Source organism: Amblyomma mixtum, chromosome 4, assembly GCF_055824585.1.
Source record: "Amblyomma mixtum isolate Tamu chromosome 4, ASM5582458v1, whole genome shotgun sequence".
NCBI classification, from domain to species: Eukaryota; Metazoa; Arthropoda; class Arachnida; order Ixodida; family Ixodidae; genus Amblyomma; species Amblyomma mixtum.
This window is the reverse complement of record NC_143015.1, coordinates 97575328-97594380: the sequence shown is the minus strand read 5'-3', so window position 1 is coordinate 97594380 and position 19053 is coordinate 97575328. Positions and strand designations below refer to the sequence as shown.

At 48.8% G+C, this 19053-nt stretch overlaps 1 protein-coding gene across 1 annotated transcript in view; it reads left to right on the top strand.

Annotated features, from left to right (window-relative positions):
- The window catches only part of LOC149347534 ((E3-independent) E2 ubiquitin-conjugating enzyme UBE2O), a 51138-nt gene that overhangs the window by 18104 nt on the left and 13981 nt on the right, over nt 1-19053 (top strand). The window contains exons 8-20 of the mRNA XM_089587182.1: nt 756-975; nt 2576-2745; nt 3975-4077; nt 4936-5041; nt 5679-5784; nt 6903-7141; nt 8672-8959; nt 11507-11723; nt 12831-13037; nt 15399-15597; nt 16411-16514; nt 16770-16832; nt 17632-17835. Coding sequence (XP_089443308.1) covers nt 756-975; nt 2576-2745; nt 3975-4077; nt 4936-5041; nt 5679-5784; nt 6903-7141; nt 8672-8959; nt 11507-11723; nt 12831-13037; nt 15399-15597; nt 16411-16514; nt 16770-16832; nt 17632-17835 — 2226 coding nt within the window. The remainder of the gene's footprint in view (nt 1-755; nt 976-2575; nt 2746-3974; nt 4078-4935; nt 5042-5678; nt 5785-6902; nt 7142-8671; nt 8960-11506; nt 11724-12830; nt 13038-15398; nt 15598-16410; nt 16515-16769; nt 16833-17631; nt 17836-19053) is intronic.

Sequence of the window (19053 nt, the reverse complement as noted above, 5' to 3'; positions counted from 1 at the left end):
CTCAGTGGCTTTGGTGTTCGGCTGGTGATCCCTAGGTCACAGGATCGAATCCCGGCTCTGCTGATGCGTATAGAGATGTACAGCTTGCTCCAGAAGGAAACCCCGTGGCCTATACAATTTTGACAAAGACTGTGCTGATTAGCAGTGTGGATCAAGCGTGTACTTCACAAGTCAGCTTTTTAACTTTATCAAGGACTTCAGCAGCTGCCACGGTGGCCCAGTGGTTGTGGTGCTTGGCTGCTGACCCGAAAGACGCGGGTTCGATCCCGGCCGCGGCGGTCGAATTTCGATGGAGGCGAAACTCTAGAGGCCCGCATACTGTGCGATCTCGGTGCACGATAAAGAGCACCAGGAGGTCGAAATTTCCAGAGCCCTTCACTACGGCGTCCCTCGTAGCGTGAGTCACTTTGGGACGTTAAACTCCGTAAACGAAATCAAGCGCTTCAGCAATGAGCCTGCACCATCTTTTCTTTTTTTTCACGTCATGCAGTTGTGCAGATTCGGTTCTCGTATCAGACCCCTTGTTCATGCACGATTCAGTCACTGGGCTACCTCCAGCGCATATTTCTAGCCTACCACCCACGTACCATATCATTCCTGGTAGAGCTGGGACACCCCTTCTACAGCACTGTGGCCGCTTCTGGTGGCTTTCATCACCCATGTATTGGGTAACCGTTGCACTGCCCTGAGCTGCAGCCCCAGCAACCCATGTTCGAGACGCGTAACAAATTTTTTCTCTTTTCTCGTGCCGGCAGTCGCAGGTTCCCGAGAGCGAAGCTGCCCGGCAACCTGCCGCAGCCGTGGCCAGCCATGGGGACACCGTGGTCGAGAACAACAAGGACGCCCAGCCGTGCCAGGACGGCAGTGACTCGGACTACGAAGACGTGGAGGACGAAGAGGCCAGCGGATCCGACACGGTCTCCGTGACGAGCGGTTCAACTGCCTCCTCCATGGACCACCACCGGCGGACCCCTGGTAGGCACGCTTGCTTTGGTTAGAAGCCATAACATGCTCCCTAACTCGTTAGTTTTAAGCGGTCAGTTCTTGCCCATGAGCCTACTACCTTGGGACTTTCTTAGTGTGGTGATGCAGAGACAGGTGAGGTAGCGCACATCTGGGGCTCTCTGTGCTCAGTCCATTGCTGTGCTGCAGTTTTTTCTTCTAATAGTCAGAATCAAATGTTGTCCATTAGCTTGAGGCAGATGATGTGTGGTGTTTAATAAGGGAGTAATTACTCATTGACATCCACCCAAGCGCAGCCAAACGGCTACAAAGGAAAGCTATGCAGCTTTCTCAGAAACTTCGCAGTTGAAGAAAAATTCGTCCTGGTCCGGGGATCGAACCCAGGACCACCGCTTCACCGCTTCATTTGACCAACCCTGTTCCCACTTCGAGTTATTGATCAATTCGCTCTCGCGATACCATAAGCTTGCCGTCCCGGTTAGCTCAATTGGTAGAGTGACTGCTCCGGTGAAGCGGTCGTCCCGGGTTCGAACCCCGGACCAGGACGAATTTTTCTTTAACTGCGAAGTTTCTGAGAAAGCTGTATAGCTTTCCTTTGTAGCCGTATGGCTGCGCTTGGGTGGATGTCAATGAGTAATTACTCCCTTATTACATATCTACTCCACCTTGGGGGATTCCCCTAAACATTTGACCATGTGTGGTGTTGTTTAACCATCTGGGACATGGCGAGCGACACTGGTGGAGCAAACTGCAAACAGTAGTCTTGTGTGTGTGACATGGATAGGCTACTCCCCGGCACCGGTTAGTGGTGTTTAACGATCACTTTGCAATGTTCAAAACCATTTTTCTTCACTGCTGCGTCGCTTGCGGCCATTCACTTTGCCCATTCCCTCAGAGCGCTCGTCCTTGATACCTTCTTTGACTTTGTAAAGCTTCAGCTTCATTTCGAAACTCGTTGTACTAATGATTACCTTAAAGCTGCATGGAAGATGCAGCTGTCACCCATATCAGTTATAGTGCCCCTACGGGGTATTATGTGCAGCAGTTGCGTGATCAGGCCGGCCGCTATCACTCTTTGCACTGTTGTGATGCTGCACTGTTGTGATGCTGCACTGTTGTGATGCTGTGCTGGTGAGCTATAGTAGTGGGCTCGGTACCTGTCTCACTTCAAAGGCTAAGGTGGACCTCTGTCCAGCCTCCTTCACTTCTGCACGAGAGTGCTGGGCTGTTTTGAAACGCCCAGTTACTGTGGCTTTGGAAGATAACCATAATCTTTTGTGGTTGCCGTCAGGAGCCATTGCAATGTGACCGAAGGTGTATGGGCTGGAGTACTGCCTGAACAACTGGAAAACTAAGCACATTTGCTATTGGGCAGGTCTGCATTAGTCATGTTTACACTATTCGCACGAAGCAGGATTCACCCGATTGCTTAGCTGCCTTTTAGTACTTAAGAGTGGCAAACAAGCGTCTGCCAGCCACACAGAAGCTGCTCATAGTCCTGGGAGTCGGGTGCATGTTAGAGAACACGAGGCGGCGGTTGAAGTTTGTTCTCCGCAGTGTTCATAAGCCAGGTGCCGAGACCTAAAAGTGTGAACATAACCCTCTTCTGCAGCATTCCGGCGAGGCAAGCATGGTCCGTCACTTGCCACCAAATTGCTGAAGAAGCGGAAGCTGAGGCGGACGCGCAAACGCCAGCCGCTTGAGCAGCCCGCCATGAAACCTGGGGATGTGCTGGTCACCGAGACACTGGCCACCTTCACCACTGCCCAGGTCGTCTGGCAGGTGGGGGCCCCTGGCTATTTCCTTTTTTTTTATTGCTTTCTTTTGAAAGCGTGAGGGCCATTTCATATGCTCTTTTTGGACCACTGCGTCCATCAGGTTAGGCTAAAATTGTCTCTAGTGCAAGAAGTGTTATACCCCTGTCAAGCGGGCAAGTTAAGTGCACTTAAGGAGAGTGTACTTCGCTGTAAGTACACTTCGCCGCATCTAAACGACACAAGTGGAGTGTCACTCGCGGAAGAGTGCACTCCGCTGAGAGTGCGTTCACGGACCACACTTTGCTGGTCGAGTGCGTAGCCTCGACGCCAGCGGTTCCAATGGTACAAAATTTATAGTGCATAAAAAGTGCTTGCAACTTCACTTTACGTGCTATAACACTGTTTTCAGAAAAAAAGTTCCTTGGTTATAGCTACAAGCGAAGCAACAGAACAAGTAAACGTGATCAGATGCAACATCGCTGCCTGCCGCCATCTTGTTTGTTGTCGAAATTCTGGATAGTCTTGGCTGGTCTTGGCTTTCCTTCTATTTTCATTTTGTTTTCATCGTTGAAAACTGTTGAACCTCGTTTTATCTGCGCTATCACGTTGAGCAATCAAATATTATTAGCCTTTTTTTCTTTTCCATCGTCCTGTTCAAAAATTCCGCTCACTTTGTGTCGCCATTTTTTTTTACTACGAGTGCACTTTGCTTTCCCGTTTAGCACCGCGTAGCCCAAAGTGTCACTCGGGATGCCGAAGTGCACTCCCCGTAAGTGCGCTTAACTTGCCCGCTTGACAGGGGTATTAAAGATTGTGGGGTGTTAAGCTGATGCTGTCTTGCTACATCTGTTGCATGTACAGATGCGGCCAAATGTTATGGAGGATGCTTCAGTGTTTAAGAATTTCTCACGCATTGCGTAGAGAAGATGCTATGGTTTCGAGGTTTCATATGCGAGTACAATAGCGCACATGCTAACATATATATAAAGCACTTTCTAATTTTCGCTCTGTAAAGTGTGAGTAGAGTTTGATTGCCAATGCATGCTCCATAATATTATGGCTGGAATAGTAGCTTATTCACTCCACCCTTCCCTTTACCCACCCCTAACATTTCCCTAATATTTTGTGACTTATCTCAGCTTACTAACTGTGTATCTTCGGTTTAAATGACAAAGTTAAAGCTGGTGCTGCTTGCCAGACATGTTCAGCCCAGGCATGTTTGAAATCTTTTTTTTCTCCCCATTTCTTTTGTAGGATGGCACCATAGAAAGTGGCATTCCATCGGCAGACCTCTACCCCATCCATCATTTGGATGGCCACGAATTCTTTCCAGGAGACTTCGTTGTAGAAAACACAGGTACTATTGTTGCATTGAACTCACTCATTTTTTGTCTAATGTGCCATTGGAATTGTTTCATGCCGATTAGAAATGCTGTACCCGGGTAGGGAGGGAAGGAAGGCTCGAAGCAAATTGATTGAAACAGCTTGTGCAGTGCGAGCTTAGCCAGCCCTTGCAGAAATTTTAGTAGACAGTGCATAGACTGCCTGTTTAGCTGCATGAAGAAAATTTTGCAAGAAAAAGCATGAAATTACTTTTAGCATCCAAGTTGCCCTATGCAGCTTCAAGTATGACACTTTATTTCAGAGCTGTGATGTACTATTGTGCACAAATAATTACGAATAACTTGGGAGCTTTAATGTACTGATCATATAAGTTCGTGTTGATATTGCGGCCATGTTTTTTATTTAACAGCGTTAGCTCTTACTCATCACGTTTCGAGATTTCGTGGGGTCTGCTACCACACTGAGATCACAGCGCCATCTGTGGCAGCAACTAGAAAACTGCACATCTCGCTTTGAGACTTGTAGCGCCATCTACAATAGCATTGTAGAAACAACCACCTGCCGTGTGCTGTGCCAATTTGTATTTCCATTGGTGTACCTTCCTTAAATCTCGTTCATATCAATTCTATTAAACCAAACAGCTAACGCTCATTACTTCGTCTTCCATACGGTGGCGGCCTTTTTCTCTCTTTAGTTTGTTTTCTTTGCATTATCTTTTCAACCTATTGTGTTCTTTTCACTCTGGCTGGCAGTCTCTGTTGTTGTTACAAGAATTGTCACTGAATTCATCTCAAGCAAAGAGTTAAAAAAAAACTGAAACTAAGGTTTTTGCCCTTTTGTTGGGAAATTGTCTGTTTTGATTGCATTTCAGACAGCCCACCCCCGCACGAATATGCGGTGGTCAAAGCGGTGGACCACTCTGGCCGGACAGCGGTGGTCACCAAGTTCAAGACCTACATGGCTGGCGCTGACCCCCAGTGAGTTGGGTTTTTCGTAACTTTCCAGGGCTGAGTGAGACGTAGCTATATTGTTCACTTTGCAATGATAACACACAGATGATAATAAGGTGACTGTGAATGTGATTGCGATCTTGAAAATTGTTCTCGATTCAGGTTAAATGGTGGCATGGCACTTTGTTTATGTTGCAAGACTGTGTTCCATCGAGACTGTGTTCCATCGAAATCATTGAATTTGTGCGTTCAGGCAGAGCATGTTGTGCAGATTTGCACGCGTAAGTAGGTAAAGCTCAAAGTATGCAATCCCTGAAAAACAAAGAATAGAAAAATGCTGAAATCTCTGCCGAAGGAAAGCTTGTGCAATCAGAGCAAGTAGTAGTAGCGAGTTGCTTGGGGTGTAATACTAAGAATGACGTGTGTTGATAGATAGTTTTTCTTTTATCGGCTGAAAAAAAAAAGAAAGAAATGAAACCTTCACTCATATTTGTGCATATTGAGAGCATATACACAGCCTAGCGCGATGGCTGGTATGGGCAAAGAGGTCCTGCACCGATCTCACAGTGGACTAGTTTAATGACAGGGACAAAAAGAAGCTGCTAAATAATGCTGACCTCCAGACAGTGACGATCACCCATCCTTTCTTCCTCCTGCCTTTTAGCCCCGAAGAGCTGGGAATGGAGGAAGTCAGCGTATACGACATCAAAGATCACCCGGACTTCAAGTATCGGCCAGCTTCCTGTGTCATTCGGGTTGCCAACTTCGAGGTGGGTGGCCTTTTGCCTATGCCTTTTTTTTTTGGGGGGGGGGGGGGGGGGGGGGAGTTTTAGCTCTTCTTATCTTGTTCTTAAGTTTCACACCATTGGCGGTGTCTGCAGCATATATCTTGCCAGCATGCCAAGATGCTGCGTGCCAGTAATGTAATGTTTTGATAAAAAGTGCCAGCGGCACTGGCTTTCGTGGCAAACCTGACAGCATGCCAAGATCCAGCTGCACCTAGCCACACCAATGTATGCACGTTTATAAAGCTGGCAAGGCGTAGTGTGGAAGGGGCATGTACACAAGGTAACTTATGTTGGAGTATGTGTACTCGAGCATCGGAGAAGTGAATTAAACCAGAACACCACAAAAATACTTTGCTCGCATATCACAGCTAACGCTCAGACATCCACGTTACACACTCATAACTGTCCCGTGAGTTTTTTTTTTCTGATTTGTGCACTTTGTTTTAGCCTCATGAAAGTGGCTTTCGTTTGCTCGAAGCTCCCCTTGTATATAGCCTTATATGCCGTGCTGCCCCTGATGGAGAGAAGATTGTGGGAACAGTTCTGTGAAAGACTTGAGTGCGCAAAGTTTTCTTTTTGGGGCGAAAGCTCCACATCTCGCATACAAACCTTGAAGGTCGTGTTATGGCACAGGTGTAACTTTGAAATGGCCTCAGTTAATAAAAAAAGAAAATTGTGGTGTAGGTGGGAACCGGAACCAGGCTTCCGGTATGCTAAATAGGGACGCTTCCACTCCGCCATGACTGTTCCACCCTTGGAAGTGAATAAAGGCACTTCTAGTGAATGCACAGGTGTCTAAGAAACGTATCTTCAGGAGATGTACTGAGGCATGCGTGAGTAATTTAATTATGAGCATGTAAATTGCAGATATCCAAATTTATCCAAATTCACGAGTAGCAAAGTACGTTTGCGATGAATTTCCTTCATGCATGGCGTGCAGTCGTAGCACCGTCATGCGGCACCCACTGAAAACCCAACACGCAATGTGCATTGACAGTCCAGCAGATGGCGCGACTAACCTTTTGCTCCCAACTAACCAGGTTCAGCCAAGTTGAACCACAGCCGAATTTTGTTCTTTTCTGCGTCTTGCTGCTTTGCAGGACAAGGAGTCTGAGTCCACAGCGGGCCAGGTGGTGGACGTCCACCCGGCGGGCAAGGTGGAGGTGCAGTGGGTGAGCGGCAAGACGTCGCTGTGCTACCCACAGGAGCTGTACCGCATTGGCGAGTACGACTCGGATGACCTCTGGGACGACGGGGACGAGGAGGAGGAGGTGGACGACGAGTCCTGCTCCGGCGACAGCTGGGAGACCCAGTCGCAGAGGTCGCACGACGGGGACCCGTGAGTCTCTCCCGCATTTGTGGCACTGCCTGTCTGTCTTTCCTTGCCTGCTGTGGTGGCTCAGTGTGGTTGTGGCGCTTGGCTGCTGACCCGAAACACGCAGGTTCAATCCCGGCCGCAGCACTCGAATTTCGATGGGGGCGAAATTCTAGAGGCCTATGTACTGTGTGATGTCAGTGCACGTTAACGAACCCCCGGTGGTTGAAATTTCCAGAGCCCTTCACTGCGGTGTCCCTCATAGCCTGAGTCGCTTTGGGACGTTAAACCCCAGAAACCTAAACCTGCCTGTCTAAACCTAAAACTGTCTGGTCGCAGTGTCCCCATTTGTGTACATATCTTGTTTAGATTCAGTTTTCGTTACTGCTGAGATGTAAAGTTAGGTGAATAACTGCAGCTTGTGCTTAGAACCCTTTGGAATGAGACATTTAGAACTTATCTCAAGCCAGGCTTGGAAAGGGAATGGAAAAAAAAAAAGTTTTAAGGCAGAATCCTTCCATCGTCACTGGATATCTGGTATGGCTTTGGTGAGTGTGCGTTCTCCACAGATAGTTTTGTAAGCAAGAGCACTCTGATGGGCCTAAAAGATGCTGATTTGTTCTCATGATGAATTAATATGACAGGAATGAGTCGGAAGAAGTGAGGTGGTTGGGTATCAAGGCGGCTCGTAAAACGGACTAAAGTGTGATAGCTTGGGCTACAATGCAATCAGGGCCATCCCTTCCATGCTTCCTCGCGATGCCTGACAACAAAGCGCCGTCTTTGAAGTGCCAGTCGAAATGCAGCGTTCTCAAAGAGACATTGCCTGCTTAGCACCTCGCATATCAGTTTCGCCGCACTGCAACCTATGCGATAGGCCCACAATGGTTGTTGTAGATAGAAGGCACAAAAACATAACTGCGCTTCGGAATGCAGTCATGCAGTCTGGCCGCAAGGCTTTTGTCGCTGTCATTCAGTATTATTCTTATAGCTTGTTGCTTAGCACATGCAGCTTCTAGAGTCTAGTCAATCTCAATTTTGTAAGGAGAAAGCAGTCTTCACAAAACAACCTCAGGAGTACACGTGTGCCGCAGCTTCACCTGCTCTGCAAGCCCGGTTTTCACGCGCTTCGCGTTTCTTATCGTAGTTATCGAAAATGATGGAGCGCTGGCATTTGTCCGCATTTCTTCTCCAGCACGTTCCTTGCCACTTCTCAAATGCTTTGTAGCCCAATGCAGTGATGTGTCACGTGGTGGTGCACTTCGTTTCACAACCCGCAAATGCACAGTGGCCACAGCATGTCTCAGTGGGCTTTGGCATTGGTTTTAGGCTTAGCTTACCCCGCGTGCTGTCGATCGACATTATGAGAAAACGGCAAGAGCTGCGACGTAAAGTTACAACTTTCGAACGTTAGCAAGTTTCAAGTACTTTGAATGGTAAAAGTGCGCTGCAAGGCGCATCAAGCTGTGGATACTGTTTCCAAGCTATTGTGAAAATATTTGCTCACTCTTAGCTGAAAATGCAAAACTTTGTGTTCGAACTTTCCTCACTTAGGATGTCGCCGGACGACCCCAACACCCCGTCAGAGCTCATTGAGCCCCCTGCCATCGAAGAGGAGGCGGCAGAGGACGAGACGGCACCGGCTGCTGTGGCTGCGGCTGCAGCCGCTGCTGAAGCCCCAGCCGACCCCTCGGACCCCCAGAGCCTGCGCACCAAGATGCAGGGCCAGATTGAGCTCCTGCGGCTGAGCATGGCCCGGCTGGAGGAGACCTTCACACAGAACCCGGGCCAGCAGTCCTGCTCCGTCATCCGACGGCTGCTCGAGCTCTACAGGCACTGCAAGTGAGTTCCATATCGTGCGTGCTTTCTTTTGCAATGGCATGTTTGACTTTAGTAATCGTGGATCACTATGTGAAGTTCGCCTGTGCCCTGTAAATGATCTGCTGGGTGTTTCAGCAATGCTTGTGAGAAATATTTGAACTCAGAATGAATATTTGGAATTTCTTACTTGCAGCAGCTACCTTCACACATGCCTTTTCTTTGAGAACATCAGCTTTGTATGCATGAGGTGCAGGGTTCGATTCCCGGTGCTACCACCACATACTCATCATCATCATCGTCATCAGCAGCCTGACTGTGCCCACTGCAGGGCAAAGGCCTTTCCCAAGTCTCTCCAATTAACCCTGTCCTTCGCCAGTTGCGGCCACTGTATCCCTGCAAACTTCTTAGTCTCATCCGCCCACCTAACTTTCTGCCGCCCGCTTGCTACGTTTGCCTTCTCTTGGAATCCACTCCGTTGCCGTAAGGACCAGTGGTTATCTTGTCTTCGCATTACATGCCCTGCCCAAACATACCACATACTCCTGTTTTCAAGTGGGCGCAAGCTTTCCCTTGTCCTGGTGCTTGGCTTTCTTTAAGGGCTGGGAAAAGCATCCTTGACCAAACTGTTCCTTCAGAGGGGGTGGTGGCTCAATTCACCATTGGTCCCGTTTTCATTTTTTTAACATAATTGCCATACGCAAGTACAGTCCAACCTCGTTATAACGAAGTCGCATTTTGCGCGGAAATTCGTTCGTTATATCCAATATTCGTTATAAAAGTATGCACTCAAATTCCCGCAGAAAAGGTCGCTAATAAGCCCAAGTAAAGAGTACTTTAAGATGGACAGCACAGGGTTGAAAAAATGCACTATTTTTGAATTTAACGCGTGGTATAAGCATATGAAACCTCGCCTTACATTTCGTACTGGAAAGCAAGAGCGAACTCACAAATCGGGATGCATGGCCAGGTGCAAAAACTGATTTTTTTAAAAAACGACGTAATCTCCGTTTGGCGGCACTTCACACTATTTGACAGGCTATATTTCTCGACGAAATCAACACAGAGCAGCGCTTTCCCGATGTCAGCTGATTTGGCCACAGGTAGGTTCTCGAGGTACCCCCTCAACTTCCTGGCCATGTCAGCGGCCTCGACGCTGCTGAGAGCTCGCACTTCGCCATCTTCACATGCATCGCTGTTTCTAGCATCATCTGCAGAAACCACCTGATCAGCAATTTCTTGGTCGGTCAGTTCGGGCGCCACAGCCAAGTTGTCATCTGCACAGATGAATTCCTCGAACGTAACGTTCGGAACCGCCAGCTGACGCCATGTCGTCTCGCCGAAATTGTCCGCTTGCCTCCCAGTTGCATGCGGAAGCTTTCTGCCTACTTCTCGCAGTTCTCGGCGCCAACGGCTGCTTCTTCGCCAGACAAGACGTGGCAAACAATCCGATGGCGGTCATTAAATCGCTGCAGCCAGCCACTGCTTGCATGAAAGTCATTGTGGCCTCTGACGGAAGTGAAACTTCTCGCCTTCATTTGAAGGACGGCACCAGACACAGGCAGGTTACGCGCTATAACGTCCTTGAACCATGCAAACAAGGCATCTTCAACATCCTGTCTTGCTGTCATTCTTCACAGCGCCTGCAGAGTGGGCGTTTGCAATCTTTGCCTTGCGCTCAAGATAACCATCTTATCTAGATAGATAAGAGTGCTAGGCGCAACACCGAAGTCCGTGGCAATGACTTTTCCTTGCGCCCGCTGTCAACTGCCCTAGCCCGTTGTGTCGTAAGACGGTGCGGGCAGGGCACTTTTTTTTTATTTATTTTTAAGCCCACACTAATATCTGTCAACTGCCCTGAATATCTTTATCTTCGTTTCAAGCGAAACTGCTTTTTGTTAAGACGCGTTCCGCGACGGCGTCTACAGATTGAACTGCAGAGATAGCGCGCGCGGGTCGGAAATTGCGACGGCGGGGGTGGCCGGGGCGGAGCGGGCGTCGGTTCGATCACGTGCTTGGCAGCCGTTGATGCTAGATTCATTCGCTCTCCCTAGATGGCGTCGCGTGCGGAAGCGCGGGTGATTCAAACACATTTTAGGTGCGCGCGCTTCAAAAGATCAAAATTTAGCGTGTTTTGAGATTTTTCCTACTTGTTTGCGCATTTTGAGCCCCCGTGAATACAAAAACTGCTTCGTTATAACCGATACAGTGTCAAATTTTGAATTTTTCGTTTCGTTATACAGATAGAACTCCCATAGAAATAAAGCATGTCCAACCAAACTTTTCTTTCACTTCGTTATATCCGATAATTCGTTGTATCCGTGTTTGTTATAACGAGGTTCGACTGTATTCCTAGTCAAGAATTTGAGCAGATGGGATAGGTGTTTACCTCTCGCGAAAGTCTTCCAGTTGCGATTGTGACCCTTTTGGGAGGGGGGAATAGCCGTACACCAAAAACCAAGGGAAAGTGTGTGCCCATCGAAAAGTAGGTGGGCACCCGTTGGCACAGGGATTCCAACTGCAGGAACAGGGAACCTAACAGACAGGGTGCACACGCCTTGTTTGTTGCAGGCACTTTGACCAGCTGCTGGGCACCAACTACTTCCAGCAGCGCAACCTGCACGTGCTGGTGGAGCGCATCCGCCAGCGGGGGCGCATCAACAGCCCCCAGCACGTGTCCGAGCAGATCACCCGGCTCTTCTCGGCCTCCCTGGATGCCGCCCTGCACGACGAGCCCGACATCCCCGAGGAGAATGCCATCAACGAGCAGCTGCAGCAGCAGCAACAGGTAGGATCGCTCTTCGTAGCTGTGGCCCTATCACCTTCGGCAGCACTGGTTGTCCATTTTTATCTCTTATCTTAGCCTTAGAACTCCCACATTCTTGACACTTCGTGACCAAAGAGGACTTTGTCTGCCTAATCCTGGGCCGAAGCTGTAAGGGGCATGTGAGTCGGGGGTTGGTAGCCTTCTGGTCAGTTTGGCTGGAAGTTTTGCAGAAGTGGTGCTTGGCTTGCCACAACATTGCCACAATCTAGAGAATGCTCTGTCTGTGTTCATGCGACCTAGGTGGGCCTGAAAATTGGGTGCTCTCAGGATTGCAAGGGGGGGTGGAGTTGCTGTCTTGGTTTTGTTCCTGAAGATGGTGAAGCCAACACCAGTTAACTTCATGGCTGGGAGCTAATGTAAATGTGTGATTCTCCTGACAAATTTTGCGAAAGAGCAGCAGTAGCATGGTGTGAATTGGAGTTCATCTTTCTCCTTTTCACTCTGTGGGCTCTTGTGTGAGGGATGTCCTCCCTAGTGCTGCTTTTAGGCTGAACAAGTAGTGCTTGTGTTACACAGGCTGCTTCAGTGACAGTTTGGTATTGTCTGCCATTGAGCTCTCATTGGTTGCGCTGTTCAACTGACACTGATGCCACTTAAGTGAGTCTGCCTGACGAGATGTCATGTGACAGGTGCCTTATAGTACACTTTTCTCTCTGCTAGTCACACGAAAGACAGATGTCCTGGCCTGTAAGGGCAGTAGTCTGTGTAGTAAAAATGTGGGAAGCATAAGAAAAAAGAGCTGCTTAGTGCTGAACCTTGACGCACATCTGTTAGATGTCTCATCTCTTCATGGCCTGCAGTTGCAGCTTAGATAAGATGCGGTAGCCATGCAGTAATTTCCATAACGAGCACCTCTTTCCATTCTCTTCTCAGCTTGGTAAAGTGAAAGATGAAAATGAGCTTTTCGGTATTAATAAGAATACCAGAATACAGGAACTCGGTACTTCTTATTTCTGCGTGAAAAGTGCTGTTCACATGTGGCCAGCTGCTGTCCGTTTTGGCAGCTATTCCAATGAACTGCCTGTCTGTAAAATAAACTGGCTCAATGAGTTGCACCGTCATTTGCAGACTGCCACTCCGGACGGTGCCCAGTCGCCACCCCAGCCGGCCAAGGAAGAAGGTGGCCAACATCCGACGGCTCCGCAGCCGCGGAAGCCGACCAGCGTCAGCTGCCGGCTCGAGGGTGGCGGCACCCCGCTGGAGCCCCGCAACATCTGCCAGCAGCTGTGTGCCATCCTCAAGGCCCGGCTGCTGCGCGCCCACGAGGATGTCCAGGTACTTACTGGTGCAGTGGTGGCTGTTGTCGCCTTGTCGTTTCACGGCCGAAAGCCAAGCTAATCCACCTTAATTTTTTCAAGTGACACTCCGGGCATTCACACCTCTTCTCCTCTGCCCCTCCCCCTCCCATTCTCCACTGGTTGAAAGCAAACCAGTTCCTCCCAAGTGGCGCAGGTAATCGGCCCAATATTGGAAATGTATGGTTTCACTTTGGGCCTGCATTGAACCGGCCTTTGCCAATGTATTTCCGATATTCTGCCGATTAACTGTGCCCGTGTGCCGTTTATGCTAGTGGCAGGTGCAAGCGTGCAGTGTTGGCTGCTGACAAGCACACACCTACCAGTTGACCGGTGCAATTGGGGACTCGTGGAACCGGATCGCGCCTGTGTCAGCCACTTGTGTTTGTTTTCAGCCAGTATTCTGGGTAACTAATGAATTTTTCTTGCACCCCCCAGAGGGTACCACGTCTTGTGGAAAAAGGCAGAATAACTGAGTGATGAAATGCGCTCTAGAGGCCGGCACCGAAAATAGGACAAAGTTAGAGGTGGGAGACAAGCCAGTGATACGATTGTGGAGGCCCAGTGTTCGTGCTGTGTACTTTTACAGCGTTAATAGCACAGACCCCTGGATCGATGACGTTGGCGTAGATGTCTGCACAGCGAAGGGGGTAGGAGGACTCAGAAATCGGGAGGAAATGGGGGATAGGATTAAAACAGTGCAATGCAGCAGCAGCTCTCTCGGGATTTCCAAATTATGCTGCAAAGCAGGAACATTTGTCAATATTCTGCAGACTCTTGTTACATGTTTGCTGTTGATTAATCATTAATAACATTGAGATTGTTATTTTTTGTGCATGTGCGAATATTAGGGGTGTACGAATATTGAAATTTTTATTCACAAATCGAATATGAAGGAAAAGTGGTTCCAGAGATCGAATTCAATATCAAATATCTTATTAGTGTACAAAAATATATTGCGACATCAGCCGTGTTTACAAGTGATAGAGGAACCCTGAAAGTAGCCATGGTGCTACCTCGAGATTCTCGAAGAAGTCCGAGTTTTTCCTCCACTGGAAGGAGTGGAGGTTGGTTTGTGAAATGCAAAAGAAGCTGCGAGGTCCGCTTGGAGCAGAAGTTCCAAGTCGAGATGCGTTAATGAATTCAGCCGTTAGCGTCTCGAGAAAAATTGAATTCAGTGCGGAAATGCATTCTAGGGCTCGCAGACCAGATTTCTGTCCACTTTTGTGTGCACAGTGCAGATATCTTCTGGCTAACACACCCAGGTCCAAGCTTCTCTGGGTAATAAAAACCACCCATGTCTTTAAAAGTGCACATTGCCCACTTGGCTGTGTAGGTTGAAGGATAGGCAATCCATGTTGTCAGGCTGATGTGCAAGAATGAGATCAAGAAGGGGAAGCAGTAGTAGATAAAGAAGAAGATGGAACACGGGGGCTTCTATTTGCCCTTATGCCATGGGATTGCAAATCTGCACCAGTTGCACCTAGTGTCTCTTTCGTGTACCTGCTCATTTCTTTTTTAATGCGATAACATTGCAAAACCCTTATCGCAAAAAATGTCCGCCATTGGCCTGTGAAGTTGGTGAGATTCAGAGTGGAGAGAGGGAAATTCCCCTCCGCTTTCAGGTGAGATGAGGGTCGGAGAGAAACGGAAGAGGGTAGATAGAGGGTTGGAGGCGACGGGTTGCAAGAGGGACAGCGCGGTTGTCGATCAGCCAAGAGGTGGGGAGAGTGGAAACGAGATACAGCGTGTCACATCATGACTAACACAACTGGATCACGCCACCCGTTCGCATGGTGTGAACTCCTCAGCAGTAGCGGCGGCTCTGTCTGGTTGGGAACACTAATGCTTAAACATACTCTGCCACATGAATTGCATGGATTGTCTGATTTTCTTTTACAGTGCTAGATGCTAGTGTGAAGGTTCCTTTGGAGTCGTGTTTGCTGTCGTCATGGTAGCAGTAGTTGTGAAAAAGTGTGCAGCTATGGTGCGTTACTGGAAGAGGAGGGGGAGCAAGTACGGGGCATGGGTGCACCCCGCACGGACATCCCAGGGTGCAGTCACGTGACCAGCCCATGCACATGGTCCACGTCTTGTGCCTCACACTACCTTTTCTAAAACTTGAGCAGAGGTTCCCGGAAAAGTCACGTTTATATTCAGACTCAGCCCACATCCGTGCAGCCAAGCATTGACCGGTGGAAAGGGGGTGGCCATAAACCGTGCACGGGCTGCATCCTTCTGTGCGCAATATCATCATTATCACATGTTAGCTAGTGCTGGTTTTCAGCATTACCAGTTGTGTAATCGCCATTCATTTTCTTTCTTCTTTCTCGAAATTCAGGTTCGCTTTGGCATGACCCCCGCGCAAGTCGAGATAGCGGCCAGTGACGCGGCCTCCGAGGAGCCGGACGTGGACGTCGAGGCACTGGAGGGGTCCCTGGAGGCTGCGGCCAGCGTGGAAGCTGCCGTGAAGGAGTCCGAGGAGAGCATCACGGGAGTCGTCGGTGAAGTCCCCGGGGACCAGGAGAGCAAGGGCCAAGGTGCGGCACTCTCTCTCTCTCCCCCGTAGCTTAGGATCTTCGGGACTGGTGTTGGGGTCACTGTTTTCCGTCATCATTCTTTCTGCATCATCACCTGACAGCATTGTGTAATTGAAGCAGCTTGCACAGATTTGAGAACGCGATGAGGGAACGGTGCATTCACATGGAGTGTGAGAGGCACACATCGTGTCGTCTTCATCGTCATCAGCCTGACTACGCCCACTGCAGGGCAAGGGCCTCTCCCATGTCTCTCCAATTAACCCTGTCCTTCACTGGCCGCGGCCACCGTATCCCCACAAACTTCTTAATCTCATCCACCCACCTCTTGTTCAGTGAAATGAGAGCCTTTGACTGGCTGGTAGCAGTTGCCACATATTTCATACAGTAGCGCAGACCAGAAGGGGATGACAACAGAGTGAGGGAACAAGTTCGAAAACGGCCCGTCCTGTTGCTGTCCTAGGCTATATGTCGTCTTTTTTACGTTACTGTTCTAAATACGTCTCTTCTTGCGCCTCCTGTCAACATGTCATTTTCTTGTTGTGTTCTTTATTACTGCTGACTACGCAGACTCATATTCTGCTTGGTCCTCACTCAGTGTAGTAGTACCTTGTGCATGTTCACATGAAGCTAAGAATTTGTTCACGCTAGGGATTGAGATCGTGCATGTCCAATTCTACTCTGATAAACCTGAAACTGCTTTGTAACACAACTTTCGAGGTGCATTCGCATCCTCTAACATGGCCCTATTGAACTGGTTTTTCTCTGACTGCGGTGGTTTCCTGAGCTTCTTCACTTTTTTTTTTCCTCCTTCAGGGGTGTTCTCAATGATGGATTCTGTGCCCGACTGCCACAAGTACAAGCTGTCCATACTGCAGCCGGTCGACCCCAAGCTTTTCTTCAAGGTGGTCAGGAAGGAGGTGAGTTTTGTCTCTTTCTTTTTTAGCAACAGATGCGCCTCAGTTACTCCTTTATTTTTTCATCTATGAGTCGATGTTTTTCTCTTTTCTTTTTCATACTTGGCTTACCAGAACTTATGTGGCTGTGCTGGTTTGTCGGCCAGCTTTGTGTAAACCTATTTGTGGGGAGCACTGCTGTAGCCTTATCTTGTGACACCAAGAACTGGGAAAAGAGGGATGGACGGGTGCTGATGTTGTGACGCTTGTTTTGTGCAGATCAAGCTCCTCACATCCTCCCTACCCGATGGCATTCACGTAAAGGCCTTTGAGGACCGCATGGTGAGTCCTCCCCTGGTTTTGTTCGCTTAATTTTAATAGTGATGACTGTCTTGTTCGCATTAAGTTCTCACTGCTAACCTTTCTTGTTTGTTAAGAGCCCAACTGGCGTAAATTAATTCTAAGTTAAAGTTGAACATTTCTGAAAGACAGTAGTGTAAGCTGCAGCGACAGAAATGAAGAAAGACTGTGGCAAATCAAGCAGCACTCTTGACTCTTGGTGGTTCCCATCAAAGGCACCGCTTAACACTGCTGTGTGCTAGGACACCATAGGTTACTGTAACTATGCACACTATGTATGCACTTATCACGCATATCCATTGAAGGAGCTAGACTTTCAGTGAGGGGAAGAAGCATCTTCACGGTTGAGGATGAAAATGAGGGAGGCAATTCTCTGATGCGCTTAGGAAATTTTGACCCCCCCTCCCTCCTCTTTCTCAGGCATTTGCACTCTTCAACATTCTGCCAGTTGAGAAAACCAGTGGTGGAAACTGTTTTGTGTGAGCGCAATACGCCCTGAAAGTTACCACACTGTGTGATGCAACACTCTGTGACAGCAGGTTGTCAAGGTGGAAACGGTGCAAATACTATTCCGTGCCGCTGCACACAGAGGTCGCCACAAATCAGTGACGTGGCGCTTGGCGCAGCGCCCCTCACGTTTCGTTTTCTTCACTGCACTCTTCCTTTGTGTGACACCTACACGAACAACACTGTAGAACCGGGAAACGTGGACTTGACTGCTGTCCTAGTGAAATTGCCTTTTACTCAAACCTTTGGACGACTGTCCCGCCGATCGCTGCAGGACCTGTACTCGGTGCTGATCAAGGGCCCGTGCCGGACCCCCTACGAGGACGGCCTGTTCCTCTTCGACTTCCAACTGCCGGCTGAGTACCCACAGTCCCCGCCCCAGTGCCACTACGTGTCCTACTGCAGTGACCGGCTCAACCCCAACCTCTACGAGGGGGGAAAGGTCTGCGTCAGCCTGCTGGGCACCTGGAGTGGAAAGGTGCGACTCCTAGACTTCAGTAGATGAACGTGTTTCCGGGCTAGTTGGAGCGATTCCATTTGGGTAGACCAGCTTTTCAACGGTGGGACAGTGACAATGTTGAGAAGCATCCATGTGTCCTGTCTGCATGTTTTCATTGAGGCTCTGCCATCGTTCCGGCTGGCCTACCAAAATGTCCTTGCAGTAGGGGGCAGCTTGCTGATTCCATTGACCTCCGGCAGTTCATTTTTGTGCCAAAGGACATAAGGGGCTTATTCATTCATTGGGTGAATGAACAAGCAGAGCCCGCCCTCTTTGATCTGAAACTGAAAAGAGCAAAGAGGGATTGTTCTGCCTTGGGCGGGTGAACAGTGACCGTAGCTGTACTGTTGAGATTGTATAGAAATAGAAAGGGGGACACGCTGTACATTCGGGGACTGAAACCTTGACTTCACGCTCACCTGCTCTGATGTTCTACAATGAGGCTATTGCGGTGGCTGCCCAAATGTATGACATTGAGAATGTTGGCCTATTGTTGATCTATGCGAGATCAGATAAACATGGGAAGTGAAATGCATAAGCCGGCCTTGCAGTGCCGCACATTACAGCGTTCTACAGCCCTGCAGCTTTGACACCACATTCACCTGTTCTCCCTCTGCTGTGGTATCTGACACAGAGTGCAGTGATTTTTGAAACCCAAAGTTGGCCCGCAAGTGCTCTATTGCTTGTTTTTATCATACTTAGCAAGACTTGTTTGCATAGAGACAGAGAGAAGGCAGAAACATGGAGGCATCTCTGTCCCTGTCCCAGCACTGTTTGGCCTTGCTTTTAAAGAATCTCTCCGGGTGTGTTGGCGGTCAGCAAAAGATGCATTTATTGTGGAGAAAAATGACATTTTTAAATTTTCTCGCCTCTTGATTCAGACTAGTTCAGTCTACGAAAGAGACTTCGTTGTTACCATTTTGAAATGACTGCAGTGTAGGCTATAGAATTTGGGATCCATGCCCTAAAATTGGTGTCAACACATGCATTTTTTTATAGCAACATCGGCCGTTGATGGCAAAACCTGTATTTCGTTTGTTTTTTTTCTTATGTGGCTTGTTAAGGCTGTATTTTCAGTGTGAGGGGCCTCTGTCATTAGAATACAGCGCCCTGTCAATGCAGGTCGACTTCAGTTTGTCCCCAGTGTGCCTCCAGCCGCGCAGCAACTGCCCACATCATAGGTTTGTGGGGGTTTAA